Here is a 25,000-nt window from a genome sequence, read left to right on the forward strand (position 1 = left end):
GGTTTTCCAAAGTACGGCAGAAATGCCTTGCCATGCGAATCGAGGTTTTGTTTGTTTCTAAGGTGTTTAACGGCCGGTGCCTTTCACACTGTTCAGATCCCTTAAGTGGCCGTTTCTAACTTTCATCAATCTTTATCAGCCCTGAGAGGCATAGCTGCTCAGTAAGTAAGTAGTAAGCCTCGTAGTCTGAATAAAGCTTGCTGAAAACTGTGTGACTCAGCCACAGAGTTTTAACATTCGACGAGTATAGCTGCTCTCTCCATCCAAGATGTTAATTGTTTCCATTGGTCACGGTCTTGTTGTGGTTTTAGTACGGAGGGCACTGCAGTTTTTCTTAGTTTTTCATGGATTAATTCAGCCTCAACTGGATTTAGAAATTTCTTATATGTAGAGAGATCCTGGTTCAGTGTAGTTACTATTGATGTCGGTTGTCCCCCTACATATAGAATCGTTTTAATACTGTTGTAATAAAATTTTATAAAACCATAGTAGTTACATGTTTGTTATTTAAAATGTTTATTTACAATTTCTGCGGGAGTTCACATTCCTGCAGATACTTTAGTGGATCGACTGACTGGAACAGAGACTTCAAGTCCCTGGTTTCATAATGTTGTGACCTTATCTGTTCTAACCATTAAAATATGTCGAACTGTGAGGTCAGTTACAGCTTCTGCAGAGGCTTTTCATCCCTGTCTAGAAGGAAACGGTGAGTAAGGGCAATATGTCCGATCCGGAGTCAAGTTATTCTTACCTCGTCTCTTCTTTTTAGCCCCGAGCTGGGTCTGGGGCCGAGGCCTGTTTTGATTTGTTTCAATTTGTTTTGAACGTCACGACTCCAGGATTGTTCCCATTCCTGTCGGACGTGCTTTTTTATCTTAAGCTTCAAATCTGCGTGATGGATTTTACTGCTGTCTGGCAATTCCTGGCTCACCGCCTCCTTTGCCAGTCGATCCGCTTCTTCGTTTTCCTAGATACCCACATGGCTGTGTACCCAGAGAAAACAAACTTTCTTCTTTTTATTGTACAATTTATTTGCACCTTCCAAGATACTTGTGCTTATTAGATTTGTGCAACTATATTTGAAAGCCCGTTGAGTATGGATAACGATTCAGACAAGATTAAGAATTTGTTTTTATTCGATCTCTCAGCCAAACGGAGAGCATTTTGGATTGCTCTCGATTCCGCTCTAAAGATCAAAACATTTTCGTCCAGGCGAAGTAATCCGGTGCCTTCCGATGAGTGATAGACACACACTCCTGTATCTGTGCTCTTTGAACCATCCGTGACGATGTGCGTGTAATTTGTGTATGTTTGTAATATTGCTTTTAGTGTCTGTTTGTATATATGTGGGTCTGTTTGTGATTGTTCAAGTTTAGTTAAATCCAAGTTTATGTTTGGACTATGTATGGACCATGGTCGTGTCTTTGCTTCGACGAATGGATGTATCCTATCTGAACTGATGTTCATATCTGCGATGTTTTGTTCTACTCAGTTCTAGTGGTGGTGTCGTTTTTGGGTGTTTGCGAAATTCTTCTTGGAATGTCCTATTCGTGCAATGTACGTATTTGTGTGCTGGGATGTCATGTAGCGATGTGACGGAAATTTGGAATCGTTTGGGAGATGGGGCATTGAATGAAAATCATAGCTGAAATATGGTAAAAGGGGTTGGAATTTGTGCTATGCCATCGCCTTAAAAGTTCCAGCTCTCTGAAAACTTAAACCATAATTACTGAAGACATGTTTTATTTGCTACGTTCATGAGAGTTGGGTGGAGAAAAAGTTTGGGGATGATTGCCAGGAAAAGAAAGAAAAAAATACAAACAAGTGAATGAAACAATATTGACAAGAAATTGGCCGGTTGGGGCGTGGGATCATTGGAACTACCATGTATCCATATGTTTTTTTCTTTATCAGTCGGATGGTTTTTCGTTGGTTACCACCAAACCTGAATGGCTCTTTTAGTCGCCTCTTGTAGTGATCTATTTCAAATCCTTCCTAACTTTCTCACGATTTTACATAACTCAATACCGACTTCATTACAGTGTTTCCCCTATACGTTTATGGTTTTATTAGCTCAGCATAACTAAAGGCCATCTGCTATAATTACAAGAACACCAAGTATGACACTGAATAAATTAACGTCCGCCCGTTAGGCGAGAGAGGCCATGTGGCGAATAAATTAATCAACCGTCTGGCAATAAAAGAGCCATAATAAAAGCATCTTAGGATTACATAAGATTACCTAACGCCCGCCACCGCCATGATGACGTACGTGGAATCTGATTGGTCTCGATCAGATGGCCAGTGACATCCTGACACTGACGAATCCTGGAACATCATTGCTTTCTGGGATTCCCTAAACTCCAGTCATATTCCTATATAAGCAAAGACTCGGCTAAGTCGTGCTCTCTCTCTCTCTCTCTCTCTCTCTCTCTCTTTCTCTCTCTCCCTCTCTCTCTCTCTCTCTCTCTCTCTCTCTCTCCTACATCACTCCATCACAAACACGCAAAATAGCGGTGAACTCGAAATTCCATGTAGCGGGAAACATTGTGTGAACAGGGAACGGGTACCGAGTAAACGTCCATCGGGATATCAAGTAAATGTCTATTTGGGCACGTGATCCAAAGTCGGAACTATCAAGGGACCCACTTGGACAACACTGGGGAGAATGGAAAAGGCTCCTCTACAAATAACCAGACAGAAGAAACCTTAACGCCGCCACCAGTCATACAAACGAGATAAGGACTCCATTTAAATAAAATTGAGTAGTAGACTCGAGAGATGAAAATTAACTACCCATAGCCTATTTTTAATTCATTAAAATACACTTTTATTCTTTTGGCTGATTATGAGTTAACGTGTTATTGTGCGAGGCAATTCTGTTGATTTATATTCAAGTATTTCTGCTTTAACGGGGATTAATACTTACCTTCTGAACCTATATATCCCTCTATAACGTGCCAATAATCTAACACTACTTCTACTACCTATTTCTTGAAACAAACATTTTCTTACTATTTGTCGAGATTCCAGGACCTTTAACATTACTAAATCAGGTTAAAAGTGGCACCAGATAAGTTTTGGTCTTTGGGGAACTATCTGATTCCTATTTGTCTACTCCTACTTGCCACTTCTCTGCATAGACGCGATACCTCTTACAATTCACGCATGATCTTACAGTGGGTCCATTCTTGCAACCTCCCAGTTGAGGAAATACGGGGTAAGTGAGGTCAGAGGTCGGATGGGTGACAAAAATCGCTGTGAACTCTGACCCCGTCGTTGTGTCATTGGGTAAGGCACTTAACACAAAAAAACACTAAACTGAATGGGCACATATTTATAGGAAGTAACGGATGTTATATATAAAAAGGAAGCCTGCAAAGCCACTAATATTGTCTTAACTTCAGTTTCCCAACTGGTGAAATAAATGCAACATTGAGAAGCGCATTAAATATGGTATTCATTGAAATGCTCTACATACAATTTTACATTTAGTGTTTTATGATGTTTTTTTATTTATGTTAGTTTACTGTTTTGAAGTAAACAGGTGCATATTAAGGTCATTTAAAAGTAATTTATTGAAACAATCGTAAAGTTGTTGTTTTGTTGTTTTTTAAATTCTTTATTCCACCCAAAAGTTACTGGTGTTTGCCTGCCTTTGCATCCATCACCATGTCAAGGCATGCCCTTCCAGCCGACAAAATTGCAAAACTGATAGGGTAAGATACATTTCTTAATTTGATATTTTCAATAAATAAAATGGAGCAACTCAAATGTCTTCGTCCTCGTCCTCTCGTGTTCAATGTATTTGTTGTTTGATGCAAGCGAGGATTCAATGTATTTGTTGTTTGATGCAAGCGAGGATTCACAGCGTAAAACGCGTACCCTTGTGAAGAATATAAAAATTCACCCCATATACCGGAGCATACTCAATGTCTCAATTGTTTCTGTTATATGTTTGTGTTGAGAATATTGGTTATTAAGCTTAACTGCTGGCCAGGTAACTTCGCGATGGTTGTGTGTTGAACCCGCGGTCTCCAGAAGTCGGTGAGAGAGAGAGAGAGAGAGCTCTAGAAATGAATGACTTGAGTTTGATACGAATATTTTTGTGTTCGTGGATAGCTCATACGGTAGAGTCACGCTCTCACCGGCCAGGCGGAGTTGTCGTACCAATAAGGTCGCGGCTTCAAACCCCACCACCACCGCGAAAATTTTTTATTCTCTATTGTCTTCTGGAACTTTTCTACTCACTTCATCTCTTTTTGTTAATATAAGGCATCGACACTCAGCATGGTTTATATCGAGGTAAACATATTTTTACTCTGCTGTATGCTGGGACCAGGAAAATCCCCCTACTTCAAATATCGATAAATCATAGTATCCCCTCCCCCTACTTCAAATATCGACAAATCATAATATCCCCTATCCCCCTACTTCAAATATCGATAAATCATAATATCCCCTATCCCCCTACTTCAAATATCGATAAATCATAATTTCCCCTATCCTCCTACTTCAAATATCGATAAATCATAATATCCCCTATCCCCTTACTTCAAATATCGATAAATCGTAATATCCCCTATCCGCCTACTTCAAATATCGATCAATCATAGTATCCCCTCCCCCAAATATCGATAAATCATGATATCCCCTCCCCCTACTTCAAATATCGATAAATCATAATATCCCCTATCCCCCTCCTTCAAATATCGATACATCATAATATCCCCTCCCCCTCCTTCAAATATCGATAAATCATAATATCCCCTCCCCCTACTTCAAATATCGATAAATCATAATATCCCCTATCTCGCCAATAAACTCTCAACCCTGGTTGTGAATAAGAATGGAAAGATGCTTTAAATATTTTGATTATTCTACTGTTGTGTTTGTTCAGGATTGCCCGCCCAACGAAGTCTGTACGAAGAGAAGAAATTCGTATCTTATGAGACTCGACTGGGATTGCGGTAAGTGATTACATAGAAACACGTGACAACAAATAACATGCATTATTTTTACTTTTTTATCAACCTGTGTTGGCTGCTGTGTGCAATCCCTCCCAAACTACTTTCAAAATTCTATTTACAATCATCATCATCATTGCCTTTTTCACCCTGGGTCAGGGTATAGGCCACAGACAAACAGTTTCCATCCTTCTCTATTCCGAGCTAATTTTTTTTTTATCTCATTCCAGGTCTTACCACTTCTCTGTATATCAGTTTACAATACAAACCCATTATAACAACTGTTTTCTACTTCCAATTCCGATATTGATAGCAATCCTTGTAATTGCTGTCTATTTTAAGAATATTTTGTAACATTTGATGTTTACTTTGTCTCATTTATATATGAAGGGGAAACATGAAATGTCGAATAATAGTCGTTTGTGAAATAGAAGCGCCTACCAGCAGCGACACAGCTTGAGAAACTAATATTAATGTAGATGAAGGGGAAACCCAAAATGTAATTAATATTTGTCACTCAAACAATTTGTATTTACGACCAGTCGCATCACGTTATTGCTCATTATGATGGTAAATGAAGGGAATTCCCGATACGTCCATAAATAAATAAAATAAAAAATAAAATTCCCTTTATTCACCCCATAGGGGATGTTTGTCTCTGGGGTCTATTCCAAAGGAAAACTGATATAACCCAGGCGTTAGCCACAGTGCAGCGCCGCAAATTGAGCTATGGCGAGGTGACTTGCTCAAGGCCACACATCGCAGCGGCAAGTGATCGAACTCGGTACCTTTCGGGTAGGAAGCAAAGACGGTACCGTTGAGCCCCGCTGTCCCTATAACATTTCTCTCTTGAATAGTTTTTGCTAAGCCTCGTTTCAATCACTTTATCTCAACAGCAGCTAAGAAAAGGTGAAGAAAAAAAATAATGATAAAGGATACAATATCTTTTTAGATGAATGAGGGACCAGAAACGTTCATAAAAACACTCGTCTCGGTAAATAGTTGTACTTATATCACATCAATCATGGTATTACTTAATATAATGTATGGGTTCTTGATAGCTCAGAAAAGTCATTAAAAATGAGGAAGGCAATTTATCTTGGTAGATAAAGGGAATAACCCGAAACGTCCATAACATTTGTTTTTTTTTTTTAATATTGTCATCATTGTATTGCTCAGTATCATGTATGGCGATTTGATAGTTCGGAAAAATGAAAACAGCGATGAAGGGTAGTTTATGAAGGTAAATTAAAGGCACACCCGAAACGTTCATACATTCGTCTCTTGAATAGTGTCATCACCGTCATCTCTGCATTGCTCAATATTATGTGCGGGGTCTTAATAGCTAAGGAAGGGGAAAACGCGATTAAAGGTAATTTATTATGATAAATGAAGGGCAAATGCGAAACGTTCATAACATTCGTCTCTATGAAAAGTCGTATTTACCACCACCAGAATCATCACATTTTGACGGAAAGTGGAAAAGAAAACAGGGATGAAATATAGATTATCACTCTAAATCAAGGGCAAAACCGAAACGTTTAAACAATAAAAATATCTGTAATAAAATGTACGTACCATCACATCTCTAGATAATTTGCTCAATATCATGTTTGGGGATTTAAACAGCTGAGATAAAGGGAAAAAATGACGATGGGTAATGTACCGTTGTAGATTAAGGGGGAACGCGAAACGTCCATACCAGTCGTCTCTGAAAAAGAAGTATCTTCCATCGCCTCCTCCACTATAACACTGAATATGATGTATGGCCATGGGGTCTTGACGGATTGGGTATTTCAAAAAACGACCCAAAGAAATAAAATAATGACAAGGGGGATAAACACGGTCGTTAAACAAAATCTTAACATACGATCACCTTATTTGTCTATATTACTAACGAAGGAGAAATCCAAAACGTCATTTTCGGTCATCCTGATATGAAGCGACCATAGTTTTATCACAATCTTTAAATATAACCTTGTGATAGCATGTTAGATATCGCGTCTTGAGTAATGAATAAGCAAAGTGTACGACATGAGGGGACCCAATTATTCGACATGAGGCGACGCAAGTGTACGACATGAGGCGACGGAAGTGTACGACATGAGGCGACACAATTATTCGACATGAGGCGACACAAGTGTACGACATGAGGCGACGCAAGTGTACGACATGAGGCGACGCAAGCGTACGTCATGAGGCGACGGATTTGTACGACATGAAGCGACGCAAGTGTACGACTTGAGGGACGCAAGTGTACGACATGAGGCTACCCAAGTATTCGACATGAGGCGACGCAAGTGTTGGACATGAGGCGACGCAAGTGTACGGCATGAGGCGATGCAAGTGTACGACATGAGGCGACCCAAGTATTCAACATGAGGCGACGCAAGTGTACGACTTGAGGGACGCAAGTGTACGACATGAGGCGACCCAAGTATTTGACATGAGGCGACGCAAGTGTACGACATGAGGCGACCCAAGTGTACGACATGAGGCGACGCAATTGTACGACGAGGGACCCTTGTAAAAAGTGTACGAAATGGATATCCTTATTTCCAGGCCTACCGTGTGACCTTAGAGTGATGTACAACAACTGTCTATATGCGACATCTCATTAGGTAGAGGGAGATTGTGTTAATTATATGGTCAAAATATTAGCGGCCTTCAACAAAAATGTACGCTACACCAAAGCGATTTCCGTATGGACGTTCATAGTGTACGATATATGGAGAGATTTCACTCAATCAAATAGCCTAAACTCAGCCAATATTATACGATTCCCTCATCTCTTTGTATTTATTAAACGAGTTATTTTTATCGCGCCCAATAACACAACGAGCTTGCGAGGTTACTTTAGACATTGTAAATTGACCTATTTCTGAGGGGACTTTTAGTCGTTGACATCATACATATTAGCCTACTGTTTGGAACTGGGTTTTTTCTTCTCAAAACCACATTTCCGCATATTTGTCTCGAGTGAAGCCTCCCCTCGTCGCACGGCAGCCCACTTCATATAGTGCAGTTTTGCAAAAAAACAACAAAACAAAACAAAAAAAAAAGAATTGTAATTACATCATAATCATGAAATCGTCTGATCACTAATGTTACGTCATCATTTATCTTTTCCGTCCTTTTAACGCTTAAATTAATTGAGGAACCGCTTTTATATTTGATTATTATCAACTCAATATCGTGAAGGTAAGCTCGTTTGACATTCATTCCAGCTCAAACTAAGAAAAGCTATTTTGCTATGTTATGTTTCAAAAATATCAGTTAAAATATATTCATTTTGAATGGCAAATGATTGTGATAAGGTCATCATTCAGATTTAGTGTTTCGTTACCTTTGTCAATGTGTGAACGGTGTACGACTAGAGGATCTCATTCTAGTGGATATCGTACACCATATCGTACACTACTTGTAGTTATGTTAGCCGTTTCAACTTATTCCATTGTATTTGTCAATGCACAGTTACCTACTTCAAGTCATGAAACATTGTGTTCTTTTTTATTTAGGCAAAACGGAATGGATGGCGTGACTTCACTAATGCTTAATAATTTCTTTTTTATTTCCAGATGTTGTTACCAAAATATCATCGTCGCAAAAAGGGGAAGACAATTTAAACAAAGCCAATTTTAATTTCACAAACTTTAGTATACGATAAGGGTATTTTATTACGAAACATGAATTTTAATATACGCAGTGATTCTCTCTCTTTGTCTCTTTTACAGATGATTTGTCTCTCTTTGTCTCTTTTACAGATGATGTGTCTCTCTTTGTCTCTTTTACAGATGATTTGTCTCTGTTTGTCTCTTTTACAGATGATGTGTCTCTTTGTGTCTTTTACAGATGATTTGTCTCTCTTTGTCTCTTTTACAGATGATTTGTCTCTCTTTGTCTCTTTTACAGATGATTTATCTCTCTTTGTCTCTTTTACAGATGATTTGTCTCCCTTTGTCTCTTTTATAGATGATTTGTCTCTCTTTGTCTCTTTTACAGGATAAAAGTAAAAAACTTGGATAGTATTTCTGCCGGCCCTGGAAAACCCCGTATTTCAAAATCGATTTAAATGACTCTCATCTTGGTAAAGAGTCTCAAACCTGGGACTAGTTTTGCAATAAATTATATCTACCCTCACCTATAGTTCTGTATTAACTCAATATGAAATATGAGGACTAAACAGCTTGGGAGAAAAACCGATGATCAAGGAACATTTCTCATTTATATGAAGGGGAAACATGAAATGTTGAATAATAGTCGTTTGTGAAATAGAAGCGCCTACCAGCAGCTACACAGCTTGAGAAACAAATATTAATGTAGATGAATGGGAAACCCAAAATGTCATTAACATTTATTTGTCTCTCAAAAAATTTGTATTTACGACCACTCGCATCACGTTATTGCTCATTTTAAAGTCCGAAATCTCGAGAACTCGGATGCTTGAAAAACATGATAAAGTATAACTTATGATAACATGAAGGGAATTCCAGATACGTCCATAAATAAATAAAATAAAAAATAAAATTCCATTTATTCACCCCATAGGGGATGTTTGTCTCTGGGGTCTATTCCAAAGGAAAACTGATATAACCCAGGCGTCAGCCACAGTGCAGCGCCGCAAATTGAGCTATGGCGAGGTGACTTGCTCAAGGCCACACATCGCAGCGGCAAGTGATCGAACTCAGTACCTTTCGGGTAGGAAGCAAAGACAGTACCGTTGTTTTTGCTAAGCCTCGTTTCAATCACTTTATCTCAACAGCAGCTAAGAAAAAGTGAAGAAAAAAAATAATGATAAAGGATACAATATCTTTTTAGATGAACAAGGAACCCGAAACGTTCATAAAAACACTCTCTCAGTAAATAGTTGTACTTATATCACATCAATCATTGTATTGCTTAATATAATGTATGGGTTCTTGATAGCTCAGAAAAGTCATTAAAAATGATGAAGGCAATTTATCTTGGTAGATAAGGGGAGTAGCCCGAAACGTCCATAACATTGGGGGTTTTTTTAAATTTAATATTGTCATCATTGTATTGCTCAGTATCATGTACGGCGACTTGATAGTTCGGAAAAATGAAAACAGCGATGAAGGGTAGTTTATGAAGGTAGATGAAAGGCACACCCGAAACGTTCATACATTCGTCTCTTGAATAGTGTCATCACCGTCATCTCTGCATTGCTCAATATTATGTGCGGGGTCTTAATAGCTAAGGAAGGGGAAAAAGCGATTAAAGGTAATTTATTATGATAGATGAAGGGCAAATGCGAAACGTTCATAACATTCGTCTCTATGAAAAGTCGTATTTACCACCACCAGAATCATCACATTTTGACGGAAAGTGGAAAAGAAAACAGGGATGAAATATAGATTACCACTCTAAATCAATGGCAAACCCGAAACGTTTAAAACATTTATCTCTGTAATAAAATGTACGTACCATCACATCTCTAGATAATTTGCTCAATATCATGTTTGGGGATTTAAACAGCTGGGATAAGGGAAAAAAGTGACGATTGGTAATTGACCCTTGTAGATTAAGGGGGAACGCGAAACGTCCATACCAGTCGTCTCTGAAATAGTAGGATCTTCCATCGCCTCCTCCACTATAACACTGAATATGCTGTATGGCCATAGGGTCTTGACGGATTGGAAAAGTATTTTAAAAAACGACCCAAAGAAATAAAATAATGACGACAAAGGGGGATAAACACGGTCGTTAAACAAAATCTTAACATACGATCACCTTATTTGTCAATATTACTAACGAAGGAGAAATCCAAAACGTCATGTTCGGTCATCCTGATATGAAGCGACCATGGTGTTATCACTATCTTTAAATATAACCTTGCGATAGCATGTTAGATATCGCGTCTTGAGTAATGAATAAGCAAAGTGAGGCGACCCAAGTATTCGACATGAGGCGACCCAGGTATTCGACATGAGGCGACGCAAGTCTACGACATGAGGCGACGGAAGTGTACGACATGAAACGACGCAAGTATTCGACATGAGGCGACGCAAGTATACGACATGAAACGATGCAAGTGTACGACATGAGGCGACGCAAGTATTCGACATGAGGCGACGCAAGTGCACGACATGAGGCGACGCAAGTATTCGACATGCGGCGACCCAAGTATTCGACATGAGGCGAGCCAAGTATTCGACATGAGGCGACCCAAGTATTCGACATGAGGCGAGGCGAGTATTCGACATGAGGCGATGCAAGTGTACGACATGAGGCGACGAAAGTGTACGGCATGAGGCGACGCAAGTGTACGATATGAGGCGGCCCAAGTATTCGACATGCGGCGACGCAAGAGTACGACTTGAGGGACCATTGTAAAAAGTGTACGACATGGGGAGCCTTATTTTCAGACCTACTGTCTGACCTTAAAGTGATGTACAACAACTATCTAGAAGCGACACATCATTAAGTAGAGGGAGATTGTGTTAATTATATGGTCAAAACATTAAACAAAAATATACGCTACACCAAAGCGATTTCCGTATGGACGTTCATAGTGTACGATAAATGGAGAGATTTCACTCAATCAAATAGCCTCAACTCAGCCAATATTATACGATTTCCTCGTCTCTTTGTATTTATTAAACGAGTTATTTTTATCGCGCCCAATAACACAACGAGCTTGCGAGTATGAGTTATCGGGCATTAAAATATTACGAATTTAGTCATAAATACAAAGAATTGAAAGAATACGTTTATTTACCCCTCCAAGTAAGATTAATAGATATTTTGTAACCAAATGGTATGGTATTAGTACTTCTATTCACCATAATGTATATCTTTCTCCATCTGCTTGAATGACAGTTTGACCCAAAACTAAAAACCTTCAATTAATATTCATGCGCATCACAAGATTATTTAAATTGACCAATCAGCTGTCTTTTAAAAATAATTTGACACCAAAATGTGCAAAAATAGTCAGCAATCGTTGAATCAAATTATGTTTATTCAAAGCGTTCAAAGCATTATTCAACGATTACGTAGTTACTAAGAGATGATGGGGTTTTCCAATGGGAGGGGTGGAATAATATAGATTTCTTTGTCAAACAAACGTTACAATACCTATCACTGCCTGCTCTATGACAATGGGAGGTGTGGAATAATATAGATGTCTTTGTCAAACAAACGTTACAATGCCCATCACTGATCACTGCCAGCTCTATGACAATGGGAGGGGTGGAATAATATAGATGTCTTTGTCAAACAAACATTACAATACCTATCACTGCCTGTTCTATGACAATGGGAGGGGTGGAATAATATAGATGTCTTTGTCAAACAAACGTTACAATGCCCATCACTGCCTGCTCTATGACAATGGGAGGGGTGGAATAATATAGATGTCTTTGTCAAACAAACGTTACAATACCTATCACTGCCTGCTCTATGACAATGGGAGGTGTGGAATAATATAGATGTCTTTGTCAAACAAACGTTACAATGCCCATCACTGATCACTGCCAGCTCTATGACAATGGGAGGGGTGGAATAATATAGATGTCTTTGTCAAACAAACATTACAATACCTATCACTGCCTGTTCTATGACAATGGGAGGGGTGGAATAATATAGATGTCTTTGTCAAACAAACGTTACAATGCCCATCACTGCCTGCTCTATGACAATGGGAGGGGTGGAATAATATAGATGTCTTTGTCAAACAAACGTTACAATACCTATCACTGCCTGCTCTATGACAATGGGGGGGGGGGGTGGAATAATATAGATGTCTTTGTCAAACAAACGTTACAATGCCTATCACTGCCTGCTCTATGACATCAAACCAATAGCTTAATTTCCATAAAATACCACATGTGACCATTTCTCTCGAGAGTCACACTCTCAATGCTTGTTCATTTCTGCACGTTTCTGTTGTAAATTCGTGTAAATTTGACGGCTAAATCCGAAGTGTACATATATACAGGTCTGACATCTGAACATCCTTATGGGCCTAGTTTAACATTGTTGTAATGGACAATATTTTGCATCATCTTTTTTTATATTTCCATTACAACAATGAGCCCATAAGGAATTGGGTTATCAGACCTGTAAATAAGTGCATGTGGGCTAAATCCAATTCAGATTTTATAGTTACACGTCTGACCGTTAAACATGAGGTCTGAGGTTCGATTCCCAGTCAAGACATGTCTAATTTTGGGGTATGCCTTTTTCTTGTATAATTTTCTACTCGTTGTCTGTGACACATTTTAAGGTACTCCAAGATACCGACTGGGCATATGATTTAAAATACTCTTTATTCACCCCCCAGGGGAAATTTGTCTTTAGGGTCTATCCCAAGGGAGGATTGGAATAACCCAGCCGTCAGCCGCAGTGCAGCAATGCAAAGTGAGCTAGGGCGAGGCCACACAACGAGGCGGGTAGTCGAACTCGGTACCTTTAGGGTAAGAAGCAAAGTCCGTACCGGTGAGTTACGCTGGCCCCTTAATTTGGAGATTTGTTTCTTTGCCATGCTGAAAACAATGGTTGTATCACAGCAAGTAAAGAATCATAATATAAAGGTTTGTTTCTGACATCAGGTAAAATACCGTCAGGTGCAAAACCTATCCGACGTTTTGAACAGAAAGCCGAATCCAAAAGCAATGACGTAAGGACGTATACTGGTGTCAAACAAACACATCGTCTGCCCAAATGATTGGAAGATGTTGCTCTTGATCAGCCCTGTTTCGAGTGTTATGTTTTTGTCATTCTGTAATACGCTTCAACAGTCGTAATGTCACTTACCTCGTAATGACGCATGGGAACTTAGTAACTGGTTCTAAACTATTGGAACAATGGCGGACGCCCTTATGAAATATTTCTCCGACGAGCATAAAAGTGTATCCAGAGGGAAAAAATCATTATAAATCTGATCATGTTTTCACTTTTACACATTCTGATCACAAGACATATGAAAAGTTCTAGCCAGCATGAAGAATAAAAAGTACCGATTTTCTTTGTTTAGAACCACGATGGCCGCCGTTGCTAGGCGACGTGACATCAGACTATTTAAATCCAATTATGAGTGATTTCTATATATGTTTTTATTCTCTGTTGTCTTCTGGCACTTTCCTACTCACTTCATTTCTTGTTATTATCAACAAAAGTGCCTGTTCCACTCACTTTTCTTAATTTTGGTATGTAGGTTTGACTTGATCACCAAAAAATGTATGTCTCTATAATTTATGTATATATTTATTTATGCTGTGTTGAATGTCTTTCCAGTCCCCATCTGTCTTCTTGTTAGTTTTTCTGTAAGTTGTGCTAAAACTCTTCATGTTTTCTCCCCATTCTAGTTGGTTGTTATCCTTTCCTCTATTCCCTAAGCCTCCAATTTCCAGTATTTTTAATTTTTTTACATTTACTTTTCCACCGCTGCCCTCTCCAAAATGTGTAGTGTTGCTGCTCGAAGCTCGAGGAAATAAATAACAATGTGAAATTGAAGGCTTACAGTAAGCTTCAATCTAATTACGAAAACAGTTCGGATGCACGTTTCGGGATTCCCCTTTATCAACAAACTGGATACATGGAACACTACAGAGGAATGAGATAATGTGACAGTGGCATTGTTATCGCTTGGAAAGAAAGTTGAGTCATTCGCGTGGACGATCCATTTCTAAAATGTTCACAAGCAGGTAGTTTTGTACCTGTGATCGTCGGCTCTTTTCTTACACTCTCCACAACCCTGGGGCCTCGGTAGGTTTGGGAGTGTTTTACCAAGATGAGGGACATTTTAAAAAAATTAACTTGAACTTTTATATAGCACAATATCTACTAAACATGCTCAAATCGCTTTACATAGGGTTCCTGACCAACAGTAACACGTAACATGTAGAACGAGACATGACGCCTGTTAGGCGATATTAAAACTTTTTCCCACATAGACAATGCTTTGAGCGGCCAGGTACTCATTTTACGATACACCTGAGTAGCGTGAGAGAATGTGAGTAAAGAGCCTTTTTCAAGGTTTCAACTATGCACCGAGCGAGGATCGAACCCACGACCTTCTGATCCGATAAAGAGAGTAATACCACTAGACCACATAGGCGCATTTAAATCCAGAGATATTTGAAGGATGGGATTCCCGGCCAAATTTGTCAATGCCTTTCTTACCAGAGTACGCCCGTTAACTGGTTCACACTGTACCGATTTCACAAGTCCCTCTTCATTCATTTCTTGTTATTATCAAGACCCTCTTATAAAATCATCAGGGCGTGAAAATAGTTTTTATCCAGTTTTAATCAAAACTTTCTAATCGACGTAAAATCGTGTCTCTCTTCCCCCCCCCCCCCCCCTCTCCCCCTCGTTTTCACATTGTCTTCACTGCAATTTAATTATCCAGAAGGAAACGGCGTTCATATCAAACCCGTCCATGAACCCAAACAACACCAATCAACACACACAAACATGTTTTGTTTGAACGAATTCCAACACACTTCAGACATTGTGCGACATTTTAATAGGAAAGAAAATAAGTCTAGGATCTCATATTGGATTTATCAACAACCCGAGAATGAAGTAAATGAGATATTAATACTGTTCTATTCTGGATAAACAGGTATTCAAATTCTTGGACAGAAACCAACTCCTTCAAATGTCGATCGATTCAAACGACCCTACTCTTGTCAAATATTCTCAAACCTGGGACTTCGTGAAGTCTTCCTTAAAGTGTCAGAGTTGTCCGTTCTTTGGCAACATGAAGGTCATTTTAATAGATCGATTTTTGAAGGACGAGTTTTCTGGCCAAAATTTTAAATACGCGTTTGTTTGTTTTTTTCAGAATAGGCCAGAATAAAAGCTGAGACATTGAAATGAGTTTGTATGAACGCGGATGGTACATGGAGCCTGTAGGGAGAGGAATTCCATGACTTTTTGTTTTTCATGTGTTTATTTATCATAGAACGGGAGATTTTATGTGGATCGGCTCGGGGTGATTTAGTGCAACAACTTATTCGGCCTTTGTTTATCAGATTTAAAACCCAGGCCCTTCTCTCCGATGCATCATCGTCTACATGATCACTACCATCATCATCATCATCATCATCATCATCATCATCATCATCATCATCATCATCATCATCATCATCATCATCATCATCATCATCATCATCATCATCATCATCATCATCATCATCACCATCATCATCATCATATCATCATCATCACCCATCATCATCATCATCATCATCATCATCATCATCATCATCATCATCATCATCATCATATCATCATCATCATCATCATCATCATCATCATTCATCATCATCATCATCATCTCATCATTATCATCATCCCACCACCATCATCATCATCATCATTCATCATCATCATCATCATCATCATCATCATCTCATCATCATCATCATCATTATCATCACCATCATCATCATCATCATCATCATCATCATCATCATCATCATCATCATCATCATCATCATATCATCATCCATCATCACCATCATCATCACCACCACACATCATCATCACACATCTATCATCATCATCATCATCATCATCATCATCATCATCATCATCATCATCATCATCATCATCGTCATCATCATCATTATCATCACCACCACCATCATCATCATCATCATCATCAGCATCATCATCATCATCATCATCATCTAGTGACATTCCTGTAAGTATAGACTAGAATTGATCTACATTCAACAGAATTGGTCACTCACTTATAGAAAGATTTCTGTCCATACAAATACCAAAGGTGAGATAAATGCAATTTATTCCCGCCCTCCTATCAGAAAACCCTATTAATCCTTAGTATATACATAATCGTTGAATAATGCTTGGAACGCGTTGAATAATAATTTTATTATAAGACAGCTGATTGGTAATTATAAATAACATTTGGTTACAAAATAAACCATCATCATCATATCGTGTCGCGCCAGTGGTGGATCCATTGGATGGCTTCAGGGGTGCAAACTCTCAGGTCCATATCACTGATATGTGGTCCAAGTTCGCACTCGTGAAGGATGTGGTCCATGTTTTGAGCCGTGTGTCCACACTAATAAACCATATCATTTGATTACAAAATAATCGTACTCGGAGTGGTAGAATAAACGTATTTTTTAAAAATTTCTTTGTATTTATCAAATTCGTTATTATATTTTTCTCGTGCAATAACTCATACTCGCAAGAGCCTCGTGCTATTTAGCACGATACAAATAACTGGTTTAATAAATACAAAGAAATGAAAGAGTCAAATAATCTTGACATTTTGGAATGATGCGATGACAACGAAGGTGTGAAATCAACGTTGAAAGAATAACACAGGAAAAGATATAAATCTGACCAAGTGTGTATGGAAGGTCCCAGACAAAGCACATTTCATACACACTTGGTCAGATCTGTATCTGACACCGATGCCTGTTCCTTCAATTCTTCATATGATACAAACGATAGAACTTGGAAAAAGTGGTCATAAAACAGCGCCAGACCATGACGAAAGTAAAATACAAGATAAAAAAATAGTCCTAAACAATATTTTGCCTGGACTTTGACTGTTTTGAAGAAATGTCTGAAAACCGATGGCCACACCTGGGGCGTTGTTAAAGCATACGTCATAGAAATGACAAGATCTAGGGCCAACACTGTCAAGTTCATCCCATGTTAAATTTTTGGCAACGAGCACAGAATTACTGACAAATCTATAAACAATTTTTTTACAGTACAGATTGATAAACGAGTAACTTGTAAACCTTTTGACAATCAGGGTAATTCTGTCACTCATTGACTCAAATGATTATCTCAGGGTAATTCTGTCACCCATTGACTCAAATGTTTATCTCAGGGCAATTCTTTCACTCATTGACTCAATTGATTATCTCGGGGTAATTCTGTCACTCATTGACTCAAATGATTACTTAGAAAATATGCTGGGGCAAAATGGTCTGTCATGATTTGACAATAGGAATCGCTATCTGGCCGCCGTGTTGCCAGATTCATTTGCGTGTCAACTACAGACTTTATTATTTGACCAGCTTTGGTCGTTGACGACTCAAAAGATTGGTCTCGATCTATGCTAACATCACACAATACAGAAATCTGTAATTGAAATAGACGACTGCCTGTTGGAAAAAGCCTTTAATTCTACACAAATATTCCGGGATTTCCACAAGTTATCGTATATAACCTGACCTAATCCCAAAAGGAATTCAGGAATGAACGTATTTCTCTTTGATCATCAGCGATCGCTGTCAGCTGTTCCTGTCCTCCTTTCCTATTGTTTACTGTTATTTTATTTCAATTGAATTGTCCTCTTTGATAGCAGGGTTGCCTCATTACAATAGGCTTTAAACCTCGATTCCTTTCATCATTACGGTATTGACGATTTCGTCTTTCCAGCTCTGTGAAAAGCCAGGAATGAAAGACAAACGTGCTTTGTGCCCTCGAGATAGAACAGCGTTGAGTTAATAACAGGCTTGGGAACACGTAGATAATATTATTCATTATGAATTATTTGTCACTGGATTGAAAGTGTCTGCGTTCATCACAATGTCAAAGTATAAATCCCTTACGACCCAAACCTCCCAGTCGATTGAGCGTCACAATGACAATCGAAAAACTGGGACCAAATCCACGGTAGATATTGTAATATAATAACTCCTCGACTTTCCCCCACCCTTCCCTTTTTAAGGCTCTCCCTATCAGACCAGCAATGTGTGTGTGTGTGTGTGTGTGAGAGAGAGAGAGAGAGAGAGAGAGAGAGAGAGCGATAGAGAAAGCGAGAGTCATAGAGAGAGAGAGAAAGCGAGAGTCATAGAGAGAGAGAGAGAGAGAGAGTATGTGTATTTAACTATACAGCACTGAGTTCACGTTTAGATTCGGATTTCTCACTAGTTTCATTATTGATTTGTTTATAAAATATTATTGTTTTAAAGCTTATCATTTCTATCGGTATTATCCCCAAACGGGCGTCATGTCTCCCCCTAAGTGTTGCTGCTAGCTAGGGGACCCAGTGTAAAGGGATTTGAGCAGGTTTTGGATATTCCGTTGTATAATTGCTTGTTGTATGTTATGTCACAGTCTGTACGTTTGAGAACATCCCAATTGACTCTAACAGTTGAGTGACGCAGGCCCTGATTCTACTTTCGTCTTATTTTTCAAACAATCAAAATAAAGCCAGTTTTAAAAATCGGCAATGTTATTGTTTGGACAAAATGAAAGTAGGGCAAAGCGTCTATGGAATATCTCTTGAAAGGTCACCATGGATTCCAATTGTAAACATACTATTGTTTTAAACCCCAGCACACGAGAAAGAAACAATCACGGACTGCCCAATGGGTCAATAATTAAACGCAAAGCCTTTTGTACTGACAACCGACAAAGTTAAACAAAAATACTTGGACATTTATAAAGAGTAATATCCACTAAACGTGCTCATAGCCCTTTACAAGGGGTCCCAGCCAACAGCAACTCTTAACATGTAATACGAGACATGAAGCCTGTTTGGTGATATTATAATTTTTTTTCGGAAAGAGGCAGCGTTGTTAACGGCCAGAGCACCATGGGAAAATATGAGTTTTGTCCGTTAAAATGCCTTTCCAATGACTCAACTGTGCACAGCTCAGAGCGGGACACGAACCCTAGATGTCCCGGTCCGAAGGCGAGAGTGACACAACAAGAGCACACAGCCGTACAACAACAACCGTCCGTTTGTCGCCGTTGGTCAGTCCGTTACACACACACACACACACACACACACACACACACACACCTGAGCGATGTCGTCCAGTCATTGTTGTCATCGTACCTGTGGCTTGACCACGCATGACCAGGGACACCCCAGGGCGACATCCAGTTGAGTCCCACTGGTTACTTTTTCATCACGGACTCCGGAGTTATTTTTACTACTTTTTTCCCGCCCCGTTTTATGGCTTGGAAAACAGAAATGGTAAGACAGAGATTTTGTACACTGAAAAATAACGCGCATTTAGAATTTTGTCCAGAAAACTCGTCCTTCAAATATAGATCGATTATAATGAGCCTGCTCTTTGGAAAACCTCTCAAACCTGGGGCTTTCCTAAGTCTTTCATCCAGTCCCAGGCTCGAGAGTTGTCTTTTTTTTTTACCAAGATGAGGGTCAAGTCAATCGATCGATATCTGAGGGACGAGTTTTCGGGCCAAATTTGTTAAAACCCGTTATTGTTTTGTTTTGTTTTTCATAGTGTGACATAATGGTAAATGTTCTCATGGACAAAATAATAAATAAAAATAACACGATTATGGCTTTTAGTTCATTTATTTTCTTTAACCCTCTCTTTACCAGCCATTTTCAGAATTTTCCCCAAAACTTCACACCCACCCAACACAAACACAGACATTTCTTACTCAAACAGAAAAGCAACAAGCACATTCTATACATGATATTGTTCGACAATTTGGGCTCTATTACAGAATGTCAAGTTTTTTGTAGCTATAGCAAAAAGAAATGAAATCTGGATGAGAAAAGTGACGGATGCATCGTACCAAATGTGACGATTTTCCAATAGGTGGGAAGGAGAGGGTTGAGTGTTTTTATCAATTTGATTGAATCCTAGTCGTGAATTTATTCCTCAATCCATAAATCCCCACAGGAATTCTTTGCCAATAAAACGGACAAACTGCCTTTTATAACTTTCATGAGATGAAAAATGTTTGTCCCACAGAACTATAGCAAGATGACGGACATCAATGGCCTTTCAACTAGAAGATCGAGGGTTCGAATTTCACTGAAGACTGATTATTTGTCTGAACAAGTAGCGTATCGAGTGCTACCATCTGGATAGGACGCTACTCAATCGCTGGATGTTATTGTCAGTTGATTTTGCTTCGACCCCGTTTAAAGATGAAACACGAGTCTGACGTAGCATGTTTGAATAGGATGCCTTAATGCATCAATGGAGTGCTCTATCTATTGATCTATCGTGTCCCCTTAGTCAGTTTTATGATTTAAAGGAAGGAAGACCGGTAGCACCATTACACCAGTCATGCATCCTTGGATGAGGTCCCTGACCAGGGAGAACCCATGGAGGTTGAGCCGTGTCACTGACTGGACTGTTGAAATAATCGCAAAACTCTGTCACCGACGTAACGGTCTTAGCAAAGGCGCTTTAATTACCTCAGAAAAATGAATAATTTTCTGATTATAGAAAAAGCGAGTAATACTGTAAGAGTGCTATAAAAAAGGACGCCTATCAGTAGATTTGTACTGTATGGAGTAGACTTTTGGATCCCCAATATAATCAGCAATGCCAAGAGCTAAATTGAAACAAGGGAAATGACTACAATATGAATATGTATCTCATTGTTTGCAAAGCATGTTTCGTGGACATTGCACGTCGAGCCGGGTTGTTGAGGGACGATGTAGTCCAGTGCTATGACAATACCCTTCGGACCGGAACGTGCAGGTTCGAGTACAGCTTTGAGCGGTGCTTAGTTGAGCCCTTGGAAAAGGCTCTTTACTCACATAGTTGAGCGTACTCAGGTGTAAAATGAGTACCTGACATTTAACAGCGTTGTCTCGGTCGCAAAATAAAATGTAATTTAGCCTAACAGACGTCATGTCTCGTCCTGTATGTTAAGGATCATTTTGTAAAGCGATTTGAGCACATTTAGTGGATATTGCGCTATATAAGTGCTCAAATCTTTATCAATATTATTATTATTATTATTATTATTATTATTATATTATTATTATTATTATTATTATTATATTATATTATTATTATATTATTATTATTATTATTATTATTATTATTATTATTATTATTATTATTATTATTATATATTATTATTATTATTATTATTATATCATATTCATATTATTATTATTATTATTATTATTATTATTATTATTATTATTATTATTATTATTATCATTATTATTATTATTATTACTATCATCATCATCATCATCATCATCATCATCATCATCATCATCATCATCATCATCATCATCATCATTATTATATATATTATTATTATTATTATTATTATTATTATTATTATTATTATTATTATTATTATTATTATTATTATCATTATTATTATTATATTACTATCATCATCATCATCATCATCATCATCATCATCATCATCATCATCATCATCATCATCATCATCATCATTATTATTATTATTATTATTATTATTATTATTATTATTATTATTATTATTATTATTATTATTATGTAGTACTGACTGAACGTCCTTACCGTCAATGAAGCCCGTCCTGGCCACGTCCAGTGCCTGGAAGACCCTGAGATAGGCGTCCTTCTCCTGCTGACTCATGGCCGGTGGGGACAGGGCTTGGATCTTTGGGGGGGTCAGGAGTCTGGGCAGGGTCGGTGGGACGACCAGACCCGCCATACGTCCACGGATCAGATGCATGACCAGGGAGAACTCGTGCACGTTCAGCACATTGTCGTGGGACACATCGGCCAAATTCCTACAAGAGATGGAAAAAATTAGAAATGGTTAAGAATGAAGAAGTATGGAAAAGAACACAGCAGAAACCAGTGGGAGAGGAAATAGGAAGAAGACGATGGAGGTGGATTGGACACACGCTTAGAAAGAATGACTCAACTATAACAAAGAAAGTATTGGACTGGAACCCTCAGGGCAGAAGATCAAGGGAAGGCCACGAGGAACATGGAGAAGAATTAAAGAAGCTGATATACAGAGAAGTGGTAAGACCTGGAATGAGATAAAAAAAAAGTTAGCCCAGGATAGAGAAGGATGGAAACTGTTTGTCTGTGGCACTCTGACCCAGGGTGAAAAAGGCAATGATGATGATGATGATGAAGAATGATAGAGTGTCAATACTAATAAATAAATAAATAAATAACCAGAGCGTTTATACAGAGCAATATCCACTAAACGTGCTTAAAGTGCTTTACAATGGATCCCTAACCAACAGCAACAGTTAACATATAAGACGAGACATGACGCCTGTTATGCGAAAATACACTTTTTCAGAGGAAGACAATGCTATTAACGGCCAGGTATTCAATTTTCACCCGAACACGGTGAGAGACTGTGAGTAAAGAGCCTTTTTCCAAGCTCTTAACAATGCGCCACTTAAAAGCGGGACTTGAACCAAGAACCTTCTGATCCGAAGGTGAGAGTTTTACCACTAGACCGCACAAATAAATAAATACATAAATAAATAAAATTCCCTTGATCCCCAAGAGCGAATTTGTCTTTAGCCTATTCAATTCAAAGGGAAGACTAGAACAACCCAGGCTTCAGCTACAGAATTCTTTCATAGATGTTATGCGCTTGACTAAGAAACTAACTCACAACATTGCCATCCGGAAGTAAAACGGACCAATACGCGAAACTATGTGTAACCGTGAACGTTTATAGTTTGGTTAATACAGTTTAGTAAAAATTTCTCATAAACGTGGATGGCAAAAAAAAATAACAAAGACCTGAGTGACGTCAACTTCGAACTATCTACAGATAGAATGAAGATGACGTCACTCACGTCTTTGTTATTGTTTTTTACCATCCGCGTTTATGAGTAATTCTCACTAAACTGTATTAACCTGACTATAAACGATTAGGGTTACACAAAGTTTTGTGTGTTGGTCCGTTATACTTCCGGATGGCAATGTTGTGAGCTCCTTAACCAAGCGCATACTATCTATAGATACAATTATAATATGTCGTTTGTGACATGGAGCGGAGAATCAACTCGCTTGTTGTCGAATTGACAATCCTGGAATGGACGAAGCACGTGATATTGTCGTGAATATAATACGGAATATTGACGTGCATAAATTCATGGTGAGGTGGTGAGTAGACGGTGAGGTGGTGAGTAGACGGTGAGGTGTTTAGTAGACGGCGAGGTGGTGAGTAGACGGTAAAGTGGTGAGCAGACGGTGAGGTGGTGAGTAGACGGTGAGGTGGTGAGTAGACGGTGAGATGGTGAGTAGACGGTGATGTGGTGAGTAGACGGTGAGGTGGTGAGTAGACGGTGATGTGGTGAGTAGACGGTAAAGTGGTGAGTAGACGGTGAGATGATGAGCAGACGGTGAGATGGTGAGTAGACGGTAAGGTGGTGAGTAGACGGTGAAGTGGTGAGTAGACGTTAAGATGGTGAGCAGACGGTGAGATGGTGAGCAGCCATGTTGTAAGAATTAATCCATGACATTGTAGATACAGTCTTGATAAGGTTGACAGAAAAACCATTCAACTGCCAAACTATGGGAAAACACGCATTTTAAAATTTGGACAGGAAACTTGTACTTCAAATATCGACCGATTTAAATGACCTTCATTTTGGCAAAAAGTCTCAAACCTGGAACATTGCGAGGTCGTCAAGTCCCAGGTTTGAGAGTTTTTGACAAGATGAGGGTCATTTAAATCGGTCAATATTTGAAGGTCAACTTTTCTAGTCAATGATTTCAATACGTGTTTTTTTGGGGTTTTTTTCAGATTACGGCAGTTGGAGCGTTAAGACGGCCATAATTCTGTGTGTGTACATTAGACCGGAAGTAAATGTCTGGCGAGTTGGTGAAAATCGTGCGTACGATATTTCATGACACACTCATCAGACGATGACGTCATCCATACAAATAGCACAACTCCATGTTCGACATTTTCCAGTGAAATGCAGACCAGTCGTTCATCTTTTTTTTTTTAAATCATGAAAACCCCCCAAAAATGAGACGAAGTAGTCCTTTAGATCCAATTAGTCCATGGAGCCGGAGTTTACACCGGTTTCTAGACCGTGAAACGTATAATAGCAATTGCTTGCTACCCTTTTGAAAAAAAAAATCCAATGCCCTCGGGAGCAATCACGGTTACTTTGCTTGTGACGCGAGTGATCCATCGACTGAGCTATCGGGACCCCCGGTGAGATGCAGTACAAAGTAATTAAATGTGAAGAAAAAAAACTATATAGGGAATGAGATTAGCGGAAGAGTAGTGTCCCTTGATTGGACGTCACCCATAGTCTGTGACGTCATCGGCGGAAAAGTTATTAG

General features: G+C 38.8%; 1 protein-coding gene and 1 long non-coding RNA gene across 3 annotated transcripts in view; one reads left to right on the forward strand and one right to left on the reverse strand.

The window, feature by feature from the left end:
- The window catches only part of LOC144971590 (uncharacterized), a 9,936-nt gene extending 829 nt beyond the window's left edge, over positions 1-9,107 (forward strand). The window contains exons 2-4 of the long non-coding RNA XR_013645166.1: positions 3,639-3,719; positions 4,901-4,970; positions 8,970-9,107. This is a non-coding gene — a long non-coding RNA (uncharacterized LOC144971590). The remainder of the gene's footprint in view (positions 1-3,638; positions 3,720-4,900; positions 4,971-8,969) is intronic.
- The window catches only part of LOC144971578 (uncharacterized), a 206,644-nt gene that overhangs the window by 130,044 nt on the left and 51,600 nt on the right, over positions 1-25,000 (reverse strand). For both annotated transcript variants that reach the window (XM_078912624.1, XM_078912630.1), the window contains one exon: positions 22,223-22,455. In XM_078912624.1, the coding sequence (XP_078768750.1) occupies positions 22,223-22,455 (233 nt within the window). The remainder of the gene's footprint in view (positions 1-22,222; positions 22,456-25,000) is intronic.

This window comes from Berghia stephanieae, chromosome 1, assembly GCF_034508935.2.
Source record: "Berghia stephanieae isolate SIO BIC M18660-M18661 chromosome 1, UCSD_Bste_1.3, whole genome shotgun sequence".
Taxonomy (NCBI): Eukaryota; Metazoa; Mollusca; class Gastropoda; order Nudibranchia; family Aeolidiidae; genus Berghia; species Berghia stephanieae.